The sequence below is a fragment of the Electrophorus electricus genome, chromosome 20 (genome assembly GCF_013358815.1).
Source record: "Electrophorus electricus isolate fEleEle1 chromosome 20, fEleEle1.pri, whole genome shotgun sequence".
NCBI lineage: Eukaryota > Metazoa > Chordata > Actinopteri > Gymnotiformes > Gymnotidae > Electrophorus > Electrophorus electricus.
The window spans coordinates 155,319-172,791 of NC_049554.1; the positions used below are offsets into that span (position 1 = coordinate 155,319).

The following is a 17,473-nucleotide window of genomic DNA, read 5'->3' on the forward strand; positions in this document are numbered from 1 at the left end:
GACCATTATTCATGTTTTCTGGTCTTTGACAAGATCTGTCCACTAAAAGGTTTAAAATGCCCTACTTTGATTCACTTCAGATCATTTACTGGGTGTCTGTATGGATATGTTGCAATGTATGTGCGTTCCAATGTGTTCATTTTTTAATTCATGATTGTGAAGGGTGTGGCAGTGTGAGGAAGTATGCATCATACAGTCCTCACAGTCATTCACACACGTACACACATGCACACAGATGCACCCCCCCCCACCCCTTCACACAGAGGCGTGCCACTGTTTAAATATAAAGCCCCAGGAAAGACATTTTGATGTTGAAATCTATCACCAGGCTCAGCAAAACTACAACAGTAAATCAGGTAAGGGTGCTTCATGTAGTCATTAGCTTTACCTGCTGAAAAGCTGCACATCCCAAATTTATGAAATAATAATATATATTTTTTTTATTTTAGATCTTAAAGGACTTGTAATGAAGGTGTGGATTTTTCTGCAGTTAGCAGGTATGTGTTCACTGCTGAAATGGATAGATTATATTACTCAGACCAACATTTTCAAACTCTCACTCCTGATTACTGTCTTTCTCTCTTCCTAACTGGCTGTCTTTTTTCTCCTGATCGCTGTCTCTCTCTCGTTCTTCCTGACCTGCTGTCTCTGTCTTCCAGTGGTGGCTGCTATGTCACAGACACAGCAGGACTGTGTGCGGGGCGCATGTTACCCACCCATTGGAGACCTGCTTCATGGGAGAGAACAGCAGCTCAGTGCATCTTCCACCTGTGGCCTCATTGGAACAGAAGTATTCTGCACACCATTTGAACAGGTAAAAACTCAAACCTTACTCTGTGGAATTGGTTTTCTTGTTGTCTGATAAAATATCCATGTTAATTTGACATTGTCAGATTATGTTAGATTTTTAAAAATAATTCTTACACGGTTTATTACAGCACCATTAAAACACATGCCATAAGAAACAATGACTGGGTCAGCAGGGTTTGTGTGCTGTTGAGCTATTATTGCAGATGAGGTCACATTCTTAAGAAACTGTCTGGATTTGTGCCATATGTGGAAATTTTCTTTCTTTGGTCTGCTTAGAGGTTACAGGATTAAGACATGTAGAAAAAGACAGAGAGTAGCCTGCTGTCATACAAGTATTTTACAATGATGGTTCTCTGACTAGCTGAACCTGGCCTGGGGATATGACTAACTGTGCACTCACACTGATACATGGGACACCACTTTCTCTGAATCAGCAGAGAAACAAGATTTCTATCTTTGTCATATGAAATACATAATAATAATTAATTATTTTATCAGTGCAAAACTGAATATAGATTTTTAATTATGTTTTATGAGTGGAATACAAAATGCTGAACAATGAGTTTTAACTGTGAAATAAGGAATTTTATTAAGTCTATTCTAAACAACTTACTATAGTACAGACATTTTGACTGCACAGTATATCTGTGCACTTGGTTAGCATTTGATTAAAATGGTGAGGAGCTTTTCAAAAACAAGAAGAAAAAGGTTTTCCATGTTTTTGGTTTGTGGGTGGAAAACTGAGACCCCAGAACAACCTCTGGACTGAGACCTATGCAGACATGAGGAGAACATGGATATCCCTCCAAGATAGTGGGACAGACCTGAAACTATAGCACTGAGAGGCAAACATGCCAACCACCAAGCCGCCGTGCTGATTAGTCTGCTGTAGGCAAGGTATTTGAGGTGACTGAAATGGTTTCCAAAAATCTTTTAGACAAGAAGCTTCTTTGGTCCAATCTTTCTCTCTCTCTCTCTCTCTCTCTCTCTCTCTCTCTCTCTCTCTCTCTCTCTCTCTCTCTCTTTCTTTCTTTCACTACTCAATCTGAAAATACATCTCTTGGGAAAAAGAGTAAAACAAATATGTGGTGATGCTGGGTGTTAGTGCATTTAGTAAGCTCTCAGGGTGTGTGATTGTGTGTGTGTGTGTGTGTGTGTGTGTGTGTGTGTGTGTGTGTGTGTGTGTGTAAGACACCATAAACCTAAAACTGATAGCAGCTGTCCAAGCTGAAGGAAGCTTTCTTCCTCTACCCTGCATCAGCTAACCAAGTGGGAATATAAATGTTGTAAACACACATTTCACAAAACTTGATTCATAGTCAGCAATGTTGTGATTTTACACACTGCAGGTCAGACAGACCTGTGGATTGTTCTGTGCTATAAGCATCGAGCTGATCAATACATGCACAGATACTGACCCAAGCATACACACATACACAAATGTCATCAATCACCAGGAGTTGGGGGTCAGGTGTGGCCACTGGTATCGAACAGGTTGATAAAATTAATCTTCATTCCCTATAGTGGAAAATGAAGTGTTGCCCATGTGACTCACGGAATCCAGCAGCACGTAATGCTCACACCATCCAGAACGTCCTCAGCAGTGCGGGACCTGACAGGTGGTGGCAGTCCAGGAAAGGTGAGATGCTGGATCATACAATGGAGTGCCCAGTAGCACAGTGGCCTATGTCACTCTGTCACTGAACAGCTCCTAAACTAATGGAGCACCACCTTCTCAACTCTGGTCAAGTTTCAAATATTTGATGTAATGAATTACTGTGTTACAACTTTTACAATTGTAAATATTCACATTTTGCTTATTGAAGCTTGTCTTTGTGTTTCTCTCTGTATGTATAGGTGTAAATCCTGTTTCTCTGCTGCTGGACCTACAGCAGCTATTTCAACTGGACACACTGCTCCTCTCCTTTAAGGTACAGGAGACATACAGCACTGGGCATACCCTTCACACACAAGCATGCACACACATGCATGTATACACACAAAGCTCACCATAACCTCATCATTGAGCGCAATAAAATAAACAGATTTTTCATAAAATCAAACATACTTTTATAGGTTACTTCTGGTTTTGTCTGGTTTTATTACATAATTAGGGCATTTTTACACACACCCACACAAATACACAGTGGTTACTGTGAGCTTACATGCCATATTGTCTCTTGCATGTAGGGCCCCCGGCCAAGTGCTCTGTTGATTGAGCGCACAGCTGATTTTGGACGGACCTGGCAACCAGCACTCTACATGGCCATCGACTGTCCATCTGCTTACCCCAAGGTTGCCATGACGATGCCCTCTGACCTGGGCACTACTTACTGCTACACCCTCCCTGCCAGCTCTGCTAACCCTTATCAGGACCAAAAAGTATGAACAGACTCTCTCTTTCCCTCTCACTCAAACACATACCTACTCAAATACACATGCAGTCTATCCGCTGGAGTCTGTGTGTACAGGGAGTGATGAGTGGTGTCCTGGAGCCAGTGGTTATGGACACTATTAGGCTGTTTGTTAGTGCTGAGTGTCTTGTGTCTTGATTGTAGAGTTTTCTGTTTCCCCGTTTCCCCTCAGATTTACTTCCACCCCCTGCAACAATACTCCAAAATCAACTACTCAGATGAATATAAAATTGAAGGCAAGCCATGTCTGTTCAAATCAAAAGATTATTAAATTATACTTAATTAAAATGATTGTTTGACTGATTCATTGTTTAACTGATTGATTAATATTCCCTCCAGAGGTAACTGCTTTTACGGGTCTCCGTGTGAATCTCACCCAGCTGGGTGAGGTTCCCCGCACGCCTGGCCGTAACCCCAGTCAGTTTTATGCCCTGAAGGAGATGAAGGTAATGGGCTCCTGCTTCTGCCACGGGCACGCCAACCGCTGCCTGCCTAAAGCCACCTCCAGCTACCCACACAGCACAGAGGTACCCAACGTATAACACAACAGTAGTAGATTTTTTACATCTCTATTTAAATGGATGTCATTAAGAATTTGAAAGCGAGTCGTCTCAGTGCTGTGAGTGGGCATGCAGCAGTTCTAAAGAGAAGGTTGCATTTGATTGTGGATGTGCTTTTGTTTTAGGTGAATGGAGTGTGTGAATGTCAGCATAATACAGCAGGGCTGAACTGTGAACGGTGTGCTGACCTGTACAATGACCATCCATGGAGACCAGCAAAACGTGACAACCCTCACACCTGCAAGCGTACGCAACACCTCACCTGCTACAGCCCTACAGCCCACACACACACACACACACACACACACACACACACACACACACACACACACACACACACACACACACACACACACACACACTGCAGCTCCCATACAAATACACCTTATGCCACAGATTCCAGACTAACATGCCTTTATACTGCAGCTCCCACACTAACACAGCATGTTCAGTTTGCTATGTTAACCTGGAATAATACCACCTGCTTACAGGGGCCTATTGATATACAGATCTGGATATAAAGGTTATCATTAGCAATCGCAACCAACTTTAGGGATCTGGAACTCTTTTTAACTCATGAAAATTGGCTGTGTGTGTGTCTGTTGCCCTTGCAGGATGTGAGTGTAATAATCATGCTCAGAGATGCCGTTTTGACAGTGAGCTGTACAAACTTAGCGGCAGGCGGAGTGGCGGTGTGTGTGTGGGATGTCAGCACCACACCACAGGACCCCGGTGTGAACAATGCATCCCAAATTATTACCGCAATCCCCACAGCAACATGCAAAGCCCAGATGCATGCTTAAGTAAGTTACGCACACATACACACTCCTCACTCTATTGCATGTCTATGTAAGTTTCACACACATACACACTCCTCACTCCAGTATACTGTAAGATACACATACCCTTCTCACTCCAGTGTATGCCTGCATAAAATACATATGTATACACACTCTTCACTCCATTGCATGCCTACATAAGTAACAAACACACATACACTTCTCAGTCCAGTGTATGCCTATGTAAGTCACACACACACACTCCTCACTTACACCCACATACCTGCAAACACACTCAAAAACACACTACAGATATCCTCACCCCACATGCGCATAACCACACACCCTTACTTCAGTGAATTTATAGCTGAGTCACACACACTTACAACATGCATACTCCTCACTGATGCACTGTGTTGCTTTGTTCCACTGTGCAGGGTGCCAGTGTGATAGCATGGGTTCAGAGAAAGGAGGTCAGTGTGACCAAGTCACAGGGGCGTGTCTCTGTAAGGCGAATGTGGAAGGTGCACGCTGTGACCGCTGTAAACCCGGGTACTTTGGCCTCAGCACTGCCAACCCACTTGGCTGCTCCAGTAAGCTGCCTTGCACCTCAACTTCTTCACCTCTCACCTCACACCTTTCACGTCTATATTACCTATAGGTGCACTTCACTATGTACCATTAAGCTCACACATTTGGCACTAAACATTGTGTGTGTGTGTGTGTATTCAGAGTGTTCCTGCAGCACAACAGGCTCTCTTCATGGCATGTGTGACCCCGTAACGGGACAGTGTGCATGCCGTCCAAAAACGGAGGGGCTGTCATGTGATCGATGTACCATTGGATTATGGAACCCCTCCTCTCCCTCGGGCTGCCAGCCCTGTGACTGCTACCCCAATAATGCCCTCAGCCACACCTGTGACCAGGTAGGTCCTTCCTGTCACACTCTGGAACTTGACCCGTGACCAGCTACTCTACCCATACCACCCTCTCGTCCTCTGTTTCTAGTAGACTCAATACTCTACTACAGAGGTTTCAACTCCAGTACTGGGAACAAAACCCTGGGCAGTTTTAGGCTTTCCCTTTTTTTAGCCAACTGATCCAGGGTCCCAGGTAAACTAGAAGTATAAACCCCTGCTCCACTAGGTAAACTGCAGTAACTGTTTTTATTGGGTTTTTTTCATGCGGTGCATTCTGGGAGAGTAACAGTGTTTTATTTTAATTACTATAGCAAACAGGTCAGTGTCTGTGTCGGGAAGGGTTTAGTGGACGAACCTGTGGTGGTTGCCCAGACAACACCTTTGGAGACCCATTAATTGGCTGCAAACGTAATAGCATCACTCAATACAAATCACACCTCTGATCAGACCTTTGCCTCCCTTTTCTCTCTCTATTCTTTTCTCCATCCCCCCGTCTGTTCTTCAGGCTACATTCAGACAGTCAGAGATTGAGACTGATGACCTTATTTACTAATGAAAGTGTCTCTCCTATTGTATTATAAAAGGAGTGGAACACGTCCTGTTGTATGGACGTAAGTTAGTTCCCTTCTTGATTTTTGCAATAGCATAATACCTATAGCCATGTCAACAGAGAGTAAACATCAAAGATGCCAATTTCCATAATATGCAACATAAAAAGTTGCCATTTATCTGCTAATACCAACAGTGCCTTCAACTGGTGTTATGTGGAGAACGTAGGCCACTGTGTGTCGTGGGCACTGTACCTAATCTTTTTCCTTTTTTTTTTTTGTTCAGTTTGCATTTTTTTTTTTTTTTGCATTGTCCTCCTGTCAAATACTTTGATATGGCTTTCTGACTACAGCACCCCTGTTTTCTGTCTTGTCTGAGAGTTTGACAGCATGCACTTATTTATATGTATAATGATGTGACCAGCAGCTAACTGCTCTCTGAGTGTAGCCTCTGTTTGTCTGCCTCTATCTCTATGCCCTGTGACTCTCAGAGTGACAGTACAAAGAGAGTCTTGCACTGGACATTACACAATGAAGAAAATCTAAATATTTAGCCCTTTCCAAAGTATTGCAGATTAACGTTGCTTCTCTCCATCTTTCTCTGCATTCCTCATCGCCCTTTCAGCATGCCAATGTGACAGTACAGGGACGGTCCCTGGAGGGTGTGATAAGGATACAGGTGTGTGTCACTGTAAGCGGGGGGTCACCGGTGTTCACTGTAACACCTGTGCCCGTGGGCACTGTGCCAGCTTTCCACAGTGCCCCACCTGCCCTTCCTGTTTCGTCCACCTGGATGCCCAGCTGCAGAGTCTTACCCTGGACTTCGGGCACCTGGCCAGCACCCTGCTGTCTGCCACAGACGGCGCCGGTGCAGATGTCATGGGCCGCATCAGAGAGCTGGAGCTCACGCTCCTCCACCTGCAGGATTCCCTGAAACTCCCTGCACAGTCCGAGAACTTCATGGATAACTATGTAAGACACCTGCAGAGACTCTGGTACGTGAGAGCACACATACCTGAACACACACATTTAAACTGAATGCATTCTGTGTGGTAGCATTATGTCAAAATAGTTGTGTTGCTGATGGAGGCTGAGAGTCTTAGTGTTGATTCACATTACACAGTCAAGATTCTGGAAAGTCTATCTTCTTTAACATGCAGCACACTCTCTGTCTCTTCGGGTTAGGTCTAAGGTCAGAGATATAAATCTTGGTCTGCATTCCACTGGTCCAACTCCAGACCTACAGGGAGAACTAGAGAAACTGCAGAATCTGCTCTCAGAACTCCACCTGGTATATAATGCCAAAGTAAAACCTGGGACCAACTATGCAGGTACAGGCAGCACACGCAGCTCCCAGTGTTTACCATGGGTGTAATTTTCGCTGGGGACTCTGTGCACATGTCCCCACCACTTTCTAATGAGGCTGATTTTGTTCCCACCAGTTTTTCAAAATGTACTCTGAGCATATTAGTGTCTTTGCTTAATTTCTTAAATAATAATTTGAATCTTACTTTATTCAATGAAATAAAACATATATTAATCATAGAATGCCTAATGACAGAGCATATGAACATGAATATGAAAACAGTGGAGCTTATCGTGTCACACAATGCTGAGATAATAAATGCACCACAATTTACATTTCAGAAAACAGACCATTTTTAAAATAATAAAAAATAATAATAAGTAAAATATATTTGTACAGTTATTTTCTATTTAAATCATAATGTTGATACTTCTTTTAAATGCAGCCATAAAGACTTCATGAGCATCTTCTTTTCAGTTTCAGTGCCAACTTCTTTTCAGTGCTCATGCTTGATTTCTTAAAGGGAATGCAAATTTGAGGGACAGCTCATTTTTGTCCCCAGCATTTTCCAAGCAAAGTTACACCCATGGGGCTTACATACTGATATTTTCAATTTTATAATAAATCCTTTAAAAATACATTTAGAAATTGCAGGAAAAAACTATTAAAATGCACTCAAACTGCCTGCTATTTTTATGCTGGTCAAAGTGAAGTGACCCAGTGTCCTGGTGTGGTTAACTAAGTGACCAGCAAAGGTCCAGTCATATTTGAGTAAAATGCAAAGACACTACTTACTGTGGACCTCATATTTTAGCTAGATGTGTCTCACACAGTCCAACTGCCAAAGTTATATGCACATTTATATCAATCTTCCCAGTAACATCTGGTTGCTGTTTTCTCAAAGTGCACACTGGTGTGAGATTGGTCTTCACAAGTGCACCTGTCAGCTGCAGAGGAGAAGCCTCCTGAGTGAATGTGTGTTCCTGCAGGTGCCTGGGCTGCTGTTAGAAAAGCCTACAACAAGTCCACAGATGCAGCTGGGCAGGCCGAAGCTACGGGAGATGCTGTGAACAAGGCATCATCCATCCGAGATGATGCCATGAAAAGCCTCAACCGCATCCAGCCAGGCAACACCAACAATCTGGAGACACTCAGCAAAGTTCTGGCAACCCTGCCCAACCTTACTCCTACAGCTGTACAGGCATGAGCAGCACAAAATCAGCAAAAACACATGAATATAAATAACCATAGTTGTATATTAACTAATTCCAACTTTAGCTGTAATTTGTGGTACCTTAACAATGTTTAACTAAAAAAAAAAAAAATCTATTTCTTTTGGTAGGTGTGCAGCAGTAGTCGTTTGTCCATCTGTACTCCCCAAGACTGTAGGGGTGAACTTTGTCCTGCGGGTGGAGTGCCTCCCTGCATTCGGGGTGAGCGTTGTGTGGGTGCTTTACCACAGGGTAGCAGGGCTATGCAGGACTCAGAGGAGGTAAAAGCAAAACTACAGCAGCTCAACGACAAGATTACACAGGCTTACTCACAGGTAACACACACACACACACCCCTTGTATATAGCCTTACATCTTCATGTTTACACAGTGAAGAGCTTCCTAGCTAGTGAGTGAGTATCACACATTTGAATTTATCACACTTATGCCTTCTTCTGATCAACAGATTCAGGATACCCAGGCTTCAGCCAATCGAGTCAGACTGTCCACTGAAGAGCTGACCAATCAAATCAAGCGCGCACGTGATGACATGGATGATGACATGAAGGATACTAAGAACTTTATAAGGAGACTGAAGGACTTCCTGTCTGGTAAATTGTATATGTACATTTACACTGAATCTGTGTAAACGATTATTTTTACTTTAGTAAAACTATGTACACCACTAAATTTGTGTACATAAAAATTAGGTAGATTTTACTAGCTGACCTACAATGTGTTGCAAATGCTACTTTATACTAATCTTTATATGTATATGTGTGGATGTGAATAGACCCAGTCTCTGATCCTGGTGTAGTGCAGCGTGTGTGTGAGGGTGTGTTGGGTATGAGGCTGCCAGAGACAGCAGAGGCTTTGAAGAGGAAGCTACAGGAGATGCAGGACCTCGCCGCCTCTCTACCAGACAGCAGCAGGGTCCTGAATACTGCTGGGCCACAGCTGGAACAGGCCCGAAACCTACTGCAGGATGCAGAGAACGCCAGGTACCCCACACACACTACAACCCTCACACACACACACACACACACACACACACACACTACAGCCCCCCACACACACACACACTACAGCCCCCCACACACACACACACTACAGCCCTCCCACACAAACTCCAACCCTCCCACACACACACACACACTACAGCCCTCCCACACAAACTCCAACCCTCCCACACACACACACACTACAGCCCTCCCACACATCTCCCAAGACGAACCACCCCAGCAGGTTCATTTTTGTCCATGCCTCACACACACTGACCAACACTACTACACACAGTATAGCTCTCACACCCCTCCCAAGGCTGCTACACACACTACAGCTCTCACACACCTCTAAACACTATCCTACAGACATACTGCAGCCCTCACATACTTTGTCCACTGCTACCACACACTACAGCCCCCCCACACACACACACACATGCAACATCAGTGATGCTACATAGCTAATATAAACACCATTGATGATTGGCTGTTTGGTGGTTGTGCTTTTTTTAATGTATTTGTGTGTTTGTGGCAGGGATGTGGCCTTGGAACTGCAGGAGAATGCTGAGACATTGCTGACGTCACTAGATGAGAATGAGAGCACCATCACAGACATGGAGGAGAAACTGCGGGAAAGCCAGGACATTGTGGACAGTGTGAAACAGGATGTGCAGAAGGTACAGACAATTACCCATCTAAATGTCTGTATTAGTAAGATTGCTTATGTGGATGGAAAAAAGATAAATGGCTGTCTGAATTTAATGATCTCTCTCTCTCTGATGAAATGAACGGTCTCTCAGTCAGAGCAGGTTTTGGAACCAGCAGAGGGGCTGGTAGGGGAGTTGCCAGGGTTGTTGGAGGCAATGCACCCCCTGCTGGAGGGTCTGATTATGCTGACGAAGAGGGGAGGAGTGTTGGCCACAGAGGCTGTAAAGCAGGCAGATGGAGCAGAGGAAGAGGCTAACAATGCAGCACAGGTGAGGCACACGCTACCCAACATGACCCTGAACACATACCATATCCAGCTTGGTTCGGCACTCACTATGCAGCACAGTCCAAGCTACCCAAGACATGCTGAGCACCAAACACCAGCTACACTAACAGACTATATAGCACAAGTAGTTTACAAAGCTAGGGCCCTCTGCTTGCACAACACAAAACCAAATGGCTCCCCACAGGTACGTGGCTAATACTGCCCTATAAAATCACTTATCATTGTTTTTCATGTATATATTATTGAGTTTTCATTTTATAACCAGTGTGATGGTGTGTATGCGTGTGTGTGTGTGTGTGTGTGTGTGTGTGTGCGCGTGCAGGACTTGCTAGTGCTGCAGGATCAGCTGGTGAAGCTGAAGCAGGCTTCTAAGGACAGTGATGGTGCAGGAGCAGCAAGGAAGCGGTTACAAGCCCTGCAGCAGGACACCACAGCCCTCATCCAGGACACCACAGACACCATCCACAAACTCACAGGTATGAGGAGAGACAGGAGGAAACTTCAGGACAGGCAAAACAATGAACTAAAATATCACTGACAATAAACTAGCACATTGTTTATGTGCTCATCTCTGTGATTCTCCTTTCTTTCTTCTCCTTTTCTCCCTTATACTTTCTCTCTTACTTGCCCAAACCCTCCCACTCTCACTCACTCTCTCTCTCTCTCTCTCTCTCTCTCTCTCTCTCTCTCTCTCTCTCTCTCTCTCTCTCTCTCTCTCAGATAAAGAAGAGTCTCTGCAGAGAGGAGCAGCAGACCTGCTCATGAATGTGGGGCGTTTGGAAGGTCTCGATGCTCAAGTTCAGGAGCTGCTCACTGATATCCGCACCAAAGCAACCAGACTGACAATGTGCCAGGGCTAAGGAGACATGGCCACCAGGGGGTGCTCACATTTAATAAGATAGGCACAGTCTATTTATTCTACCACACCTGAACATTTCAAATGAACATTTGTGTGCAGCCTATGACTTTGTAATGTAAACATAGCATGTACTTACAATGTCTCTGTGCTTCTTAAACATATATCAAACTGTAAACAATACAGGAGCCTACACAGTGATAATGGACTGTATAGTACAAAATTTTAATAACTTTTTTTTTTCATTTTGCATAAAGATATTTAAGTGCATGTTATTGTTATACAAAGTAGACATAATTTCAGAAATGGCATTTCATTTACTATTTCATAATAAATCATTATATTGAATAAATAATTACAGGTGCAACTGTTTAAACTCAAAATTTTACCTCTGAACTATAAAGTTTAGAACAGGTGACCATTTCCACAAAGCAGATACCCCCATATACTTTTTCTCTCAAACAAAGAAACACACACACACACAGTGGAATACTAGCACAGCACAAGTAAACACACCTAGTAGGGTACAGACGTTTCAGTTAATCTCTGTCAACACAGTGATACATGGTTAAGCAAAGACACTAATATGCTCAGAGTACATTTTGAAAAACTGGTGGGAACAAAATCAGCCTCATTAGAAAGTGGTGGGGACATGTGCACAGAGTCCCCAGCGAAAATTACACCCATGGTAAACACTGGGAGCTGCGTCATTATGACAGTTCCCTTATGATAGTCTTATCAAAGTAAAATTATTCACTAATACATAAATGGATAACTACATAAGGACAATCTCATGTCATGTTTAAAAGAGAAAGGAGGATAGGATAACCAGTGTGTGTGTGTGTGTGTGTGTGTGTGTGTGTGTGTGTGTGTGTGTGTGTGTGTGTGTGTGTGCTCTGACACAGTTGTATCTCTGGGCATACAGCAGACAGACAGCAGTGGTTTTTATACTGTTGCTTATACAGTAGCAGTGGTTTTTATACTGTTGATCATTAGAATAGGATTTTGTTAAGGTAATCACCTATTCAGCATCTCAAGTAGAATGAGGTGTGTCTGTGAAGGAACTCAACAAATACTTGAATGGAATGGCTGCTGTACATGTGGAGATGCTAATTTAAGCAAAAATTGGAGTGGTCTCCTATTTTTTACCCCTAAGAAGAGGAAGACAAGAAGTGCAAGCTGAATGGCTAAGGGAGACTATAGATTGGTAACTGTGAAAGTGACAGATAACCGACATGTATGACTATGTATGTGACAAATAAACCAAACTTGAACTTGAACATTAGAGAATTGTACTGATATTCTGTGCATGACCTTGTTTTATACCATTTATTGTATTGTGCTTTTTTCTGCCCTGAGATTTCTGGCCGCTGTTATACATTGTTGTACTCTTTGGATGCTGATGCTTGCTCAACCATAAAGGAGAATTCTTGCTTGTCTGCCCTTTGGACCAGCCTGACTTGATTGACTCTAATGATGAGATTAAAGCCTGTGCCTGGGTGTCATGGAGCAGCACATCACCACCCCATTGCCTCTCCAGCTAGAATGTGTTTAGATATTTCCTGTGTGGACTTTGTCTAGGACTACTAATTGGTTCTCACTGAATAATCTGATGACTTCCCCCAAATATTTGACATTTCTTAAGACTTACAAGTTACTTGTATACAATTACATTTATGGCATTTAGCTGACACTTTTATCAAAAGTGACTTACAATTATGACTGAGTACAACTTGAGCAATTTACTGAACATAAACACAAAACAGTTCAACATATATAACAACCAAATAAATAAACACACACACACACACACACACACACACACACACACACACACACACACACACACACACACTCACAAACACAGCTCTTACCTGAGCTTCTGTAGGGATTAGGGTAACACCGACTCTGCGTCACGTGACATGCCGAAAAAGGCAGACTTAAAGTTTGGTTACAACATTAAACTAGACAGACATGCTGGCCACATCATCTTTTATCCTGCAATTTAGCTTCAAATACTTCAAAGACAGTTACCTGCCTCAAGTCATCTGTAAGCTTCCTTGCTTCACCATCCTCTGTGGGAAAAATATTTATCATTAGGCAATGCTGCTTCACACAAACAAGCGTACCTTTGCCATGTGCTTTGGTTTGTCTCGTTGGATTATCATCTGCTTGGTTAAGGTAGGCTCTGAGTTCACTTACTTTTGTCTTAGATTCTGTGAAATTGAAGGCTTGTTGTCTAAACCTAGTTGTTAGTTGCTTGGTAGTGGTAGTTATTCACTACAGGTGTAGTTTCGCCCTGACAATCATAGATATCGCAATCTCAGCAACCTCACTGACTCACAACGCTTCACACCATCACATATCGTGGTGGCAGGAGGGCTCTGGAACTGCCAATCTGCTGTCCAGAAGGCTGACTTCATCTCAGCATTAGCATCCCTCCACTTCCTACACTTCCTGGCTCTGACAGAAACATGGATCACCCCTGAGAACTCGGCGACTCCGGCTGCCCTGTCCTCTGCCTTTTCATCCACACATTCTCCGAGGCGTCTCAGCGACTCCGGCTGTCCTGTCCTCTGCCTTTTCATCCACACGTTCTCCGAGGCGTCTCAGTGACTCCGGTTGCCCTGTCCTCTGCCTTTTCATCCACACATTCTCCGAGGCGTCTCAGCGACTCCGGCTGTCCTGTCCTCTGCCTTTTCATCCACACGTTCTCCGAGGCGTCTCAGTGACTCCGGCTGCCCTGTCCTCTGCCTTTCCATCCACACATTCTCCGAGGCGTCTCAGTGACTCCGGCTGTCCTGTCCTCTGCCTTTTCATCCACACATTCTCCGAGGCGTCTCGGCAGGGGTGGTGGCACAGGTTTACTAATGTCTCCAGAGTGGCGTTTCACTCCACTTTCCTTCTCTATACTTTCCATCTCCTCTTTTGAATTTCATGCCATTACAGTGTCTTTCCCCACCAAACGTCTTATCATTGTCATCTACTGCCCTCCAGGTTCCCTAGATCACTTCATTGATGAGCTCGACATTCTCCTGAGTCATTTCCCCATTGAAGGAAATCCACTCATTCTCCTTGGTGACTTCAACCTTCCATCAGACAGGCTGCATTCCTCCTGCATCCTTCTGCTGTTGACTGCATTCCACCTCACCCTCAACCACTCTCCTCTGACTCACAAAGCGGGCAATGTTCTGGACCTGATCTTCACCCGCACCACCACAACATCGGACATCAGTCACCCCCCTCCACCTCTTGGACCATCACTTTCCATCCTTCTCTCTCTCCCTTCCTTCTCTTTCCATCCAGTCCTCTCCAACATGTTCCTCCTTCCTCCGTCGCAATCTGCACTCCATAACTCCCTCTTCTTTTACTTCTACTATTTTGTCCACCCTTCCTCACCCTGACTCTCTATCCTCTCTCTCTTTGGATACAGTTACAAATACTTTCATTTCTACATTCTCCTCATCAATGAATGAGTGCCCTCTCTCCTTTAGACCTGCTAAGTCCTCCCCACCTGCCCCCTGGCTAACAGAAACACTTCACTGCCACAGGAGAGAACTAAGGACTGCAGAGAGGAGGTGGAGGAAATCTCACGTAGATTCAGACCTCAGCTCATACAAGTCTCTCCTTTCCAAGTTCTCACTGGAAGTAACATCTGCAAAGTCATCCTACCACAGAGAGAAATTTGAATCATCAATCATCATCTGATCCATGCAAGCTCTTCACTATTTTTTTCTTCTCTCCTTAATCTCCCCCCCTCCTCTGCAACAGAGCAGTCATGTTCCTCTGCATGAAGTTGCAGTATCAGTGTGTGCTGGTCACAGTTTAATACCATCACAAACCTTGCAAACACACTCTGGGGAACACACAAGTGCAGCAACACAAACACTGTTTTGATGATGATGTGATTTGATGACAGGGTAATATGACTGGCTGATTTGATGATTGGGTGCTTTAATGATTGGGTGACAACCTCAACCTCCTCTTCTGTCATTTCCTTACAGCTAATACACACAGGTGACAGTGTTAGTATTCTCTTTAAGATGAAATTCTGAAGCAGCTCCAGTGTGTATGTGCACAGCATATGTGTGGGGTCAATAAGTCACCTGTTCAGACCGAGTCTCTCCAGTATTGAGAGCTCCTGTGATGATTGAAAAGTAGAGAGTCAGGATTTAGCTCTGACAGGGACACACAGTGAGAGAGAGAGTCCCTGCTGAGACACAGCTCCATACACATAATAGAGACTAAAGCATTCTATATTTGAGAGAGGTAGAAGTTGAGTGGTGCTCTACCTTCATCACATCACTGGCCTCAATTTCCCGAAGAATGCCAGCGTATTCACCTGGAGTATGCTCAGATGCTAAAACCTGCCACAAACACACACACACACACACACACACACACACACACACACACACACACACACACACTCAACTCTGTTCTAGCCCACTCCTGCCCTAATTAACTCTATTCTAAACCACTCTACTCCACTTCTGCCCTATTCAAATCACCTTTACCATACTCTACTCCTGCCCTACACAGCTTTTTTTCTATTTCTCTCTTCTCCACTCTACACAATTCCAACTCTACTCATGCCCACTCATGCTTTTCTCATGCTGCACTCCCTAACTGAGGTGTGAAGCAGGAAAGAGACTAGACAGTGGGGAGCCAACACTGAGCTGACCTTATAAGGGAATTCAACAGTGCAAAAACAAGCGTGGATGACTTCATTTTATTTATAAATTATATTTAGTTGTTTGGAAGTGCTATGTCCAAGTGCCAGTCTGCTTGAGATAGGAGGAATTATTACTCCAAAAATAGCCAAAATTTCTGAGAAAACATTTCAGCTAGATATATGCGAGACAATGTAATGGAATTTGGGGAAGAGACTTTGCTGAATATAAAAGTCAATTATTTTCTTTGAGCTAGTCAAACAAACAGCATTTCCATGAAGTGCGGTTTAGTGATTTCAGCATTTGTGATATGCAAAACCAATCAGATTTATCCACTCAGCTCCTTACTGAAACTGAATTACAGCTAATGCTACTCCCTAGCTATTAAATCCTCACAAGATTATTAGTCAGCATTAAGAAATTACCACTAATAATATAGCATAATCTCATTTGTGCTCATTTGCATATTTCTAAATTGCCCCTAGCTACTGTTGATTCACTATTAGGCAGATTGGGATATTTTTTTATTATTTGTTTTAGATTTTAATTTGTATAGAGGGTTAACGTGTGTGAGCTCCTCTCACCTGTTCATCCATCTGGTGGACGTCCTTCACACAATAGGAAAGCATACAGAAATACACACCACAGTAACATTATTCATATCAATGATGCAATCTGGAAGCAGTTAAGAACACAATGGTGCATAGCATCTGATTTACAAGTGAGGGGAACAGAATCACATGAAGGACAGTGTGAAATATCCTTCGTGACCACCATGTCTGCTAAGCTTCAGGCGTGTATATGGCCATAAAGTATGACTTTATCTCATTACTGAAGCTTTCATGGCATTAAGACTGAGCCTTCTGATGTGTGCATGTGAGGAAAGGTGACCCAGGTACAATGTGATTATTTGAAAGGCCAGAAGACCAGAGGAAGCACTGAGGGATGTGGAACAAATTACCAAATCACCAAATAAGAAGCAAGTGTAATGACATCCATATTCCTATACCCTAACTTTAACTTTAAAAAGTATAACATACTTTTATGGTGATTAGGTCCACCCTATTTTAAAACCACCTAGTAATCTTCAATTAATTTGAAAAAATTAAATATCATTAGAAATTAATATAAATACCAATATTTATTCACAGACATGTACAGGCCTCAACAGTATAAACATACATGTGATAAATAAGAATCTCATTAACTACTTTGGTTCCTACAGCAATTCACAGGTTAAATAGGAAAAAGTATATCAGCAGCAGATATGGGCCATTTGACTGGAGTTCTGACCCTCTCCTTTAAGTACTCTAATAAAGCACTCCTCCCCAAGCAGATCTGTTCCACAGCAAAGGTATTGGACATCTGGTAATGGAGGAACTGACCGCATGGGACCCC

At 43.4% G+C, this 17,473-nt stretch overlaps 1 protein-coding gene across 1 annotated transcript; it reads left to right on the forward strand.

The window, feature by feature from the left end:
• The first annotated feature begins 330 nt into the window (after positions 1-330).
• si:ch1073-15f12.3 (laminin subunit beta-3) lies at positions 331-11,696 on the forward strand. Its single transcript, XM_027032371.2, has 23 exons — positions 331-356; positions 450-497; positions 660-814; positions 2,335-2,449; positions 2,668-2,741; positions 3,001-3,192; positions 3,397-3,460; positions 3,564-3,751; positions 3,910-4,030; positions 4,399-4,587; positions 5,001-5,156; positions 5,296-5,489; positions 5,795-5,891; positions 6,657-7,026; positions 7,217-7,362; positions 8,327-8,538; positions 8,680-8,883; positions 9,015-9,159; positions 9,342-9,549; positions 10,088-10,229; positions 10,353-10,529; positions 10,869-11,022; positions 11,267-11,696. The coding sequence occupies exons 2-23, from the start codon at positions 467-469 to the stop codon at positions 11,404-11,406; spliced, it is 3,474 nt and encodes a 1,157-aa protein (XP_026888172.2). The 5' UTR covers positions 331-356; positions 450-466; the 3' UTR covers positions 11,407-11,696.
• The last annotated feature ends 5,777 nt before the right edge of the window (positions 11,697-17,473 follow it).

Bases quoted from the DNA above. Each gene is read 5' to 3' on its own strand.
- si:ch1073-15f12.3 (XM_027032371.2), top strand. From the start codon at position 467: ATGAAGGTGTGGATTTTTCTGCAGTTAGCAG. The intron at 5,892-6,656 runs GTAATAGCATCA...TCGCCCTTTCAG, and splicing joins CCCATTAATTGGCTGCAAAC to CATGCCAATGTGACAGTACA. The intron at 8,539-8,679 runs GCATGAGCAGCA...TTCTTTTGGTAG, and splicing joins TTACTCCTACAGCTGTACAG to GTGTGCAGCAGTAGTCGTTT.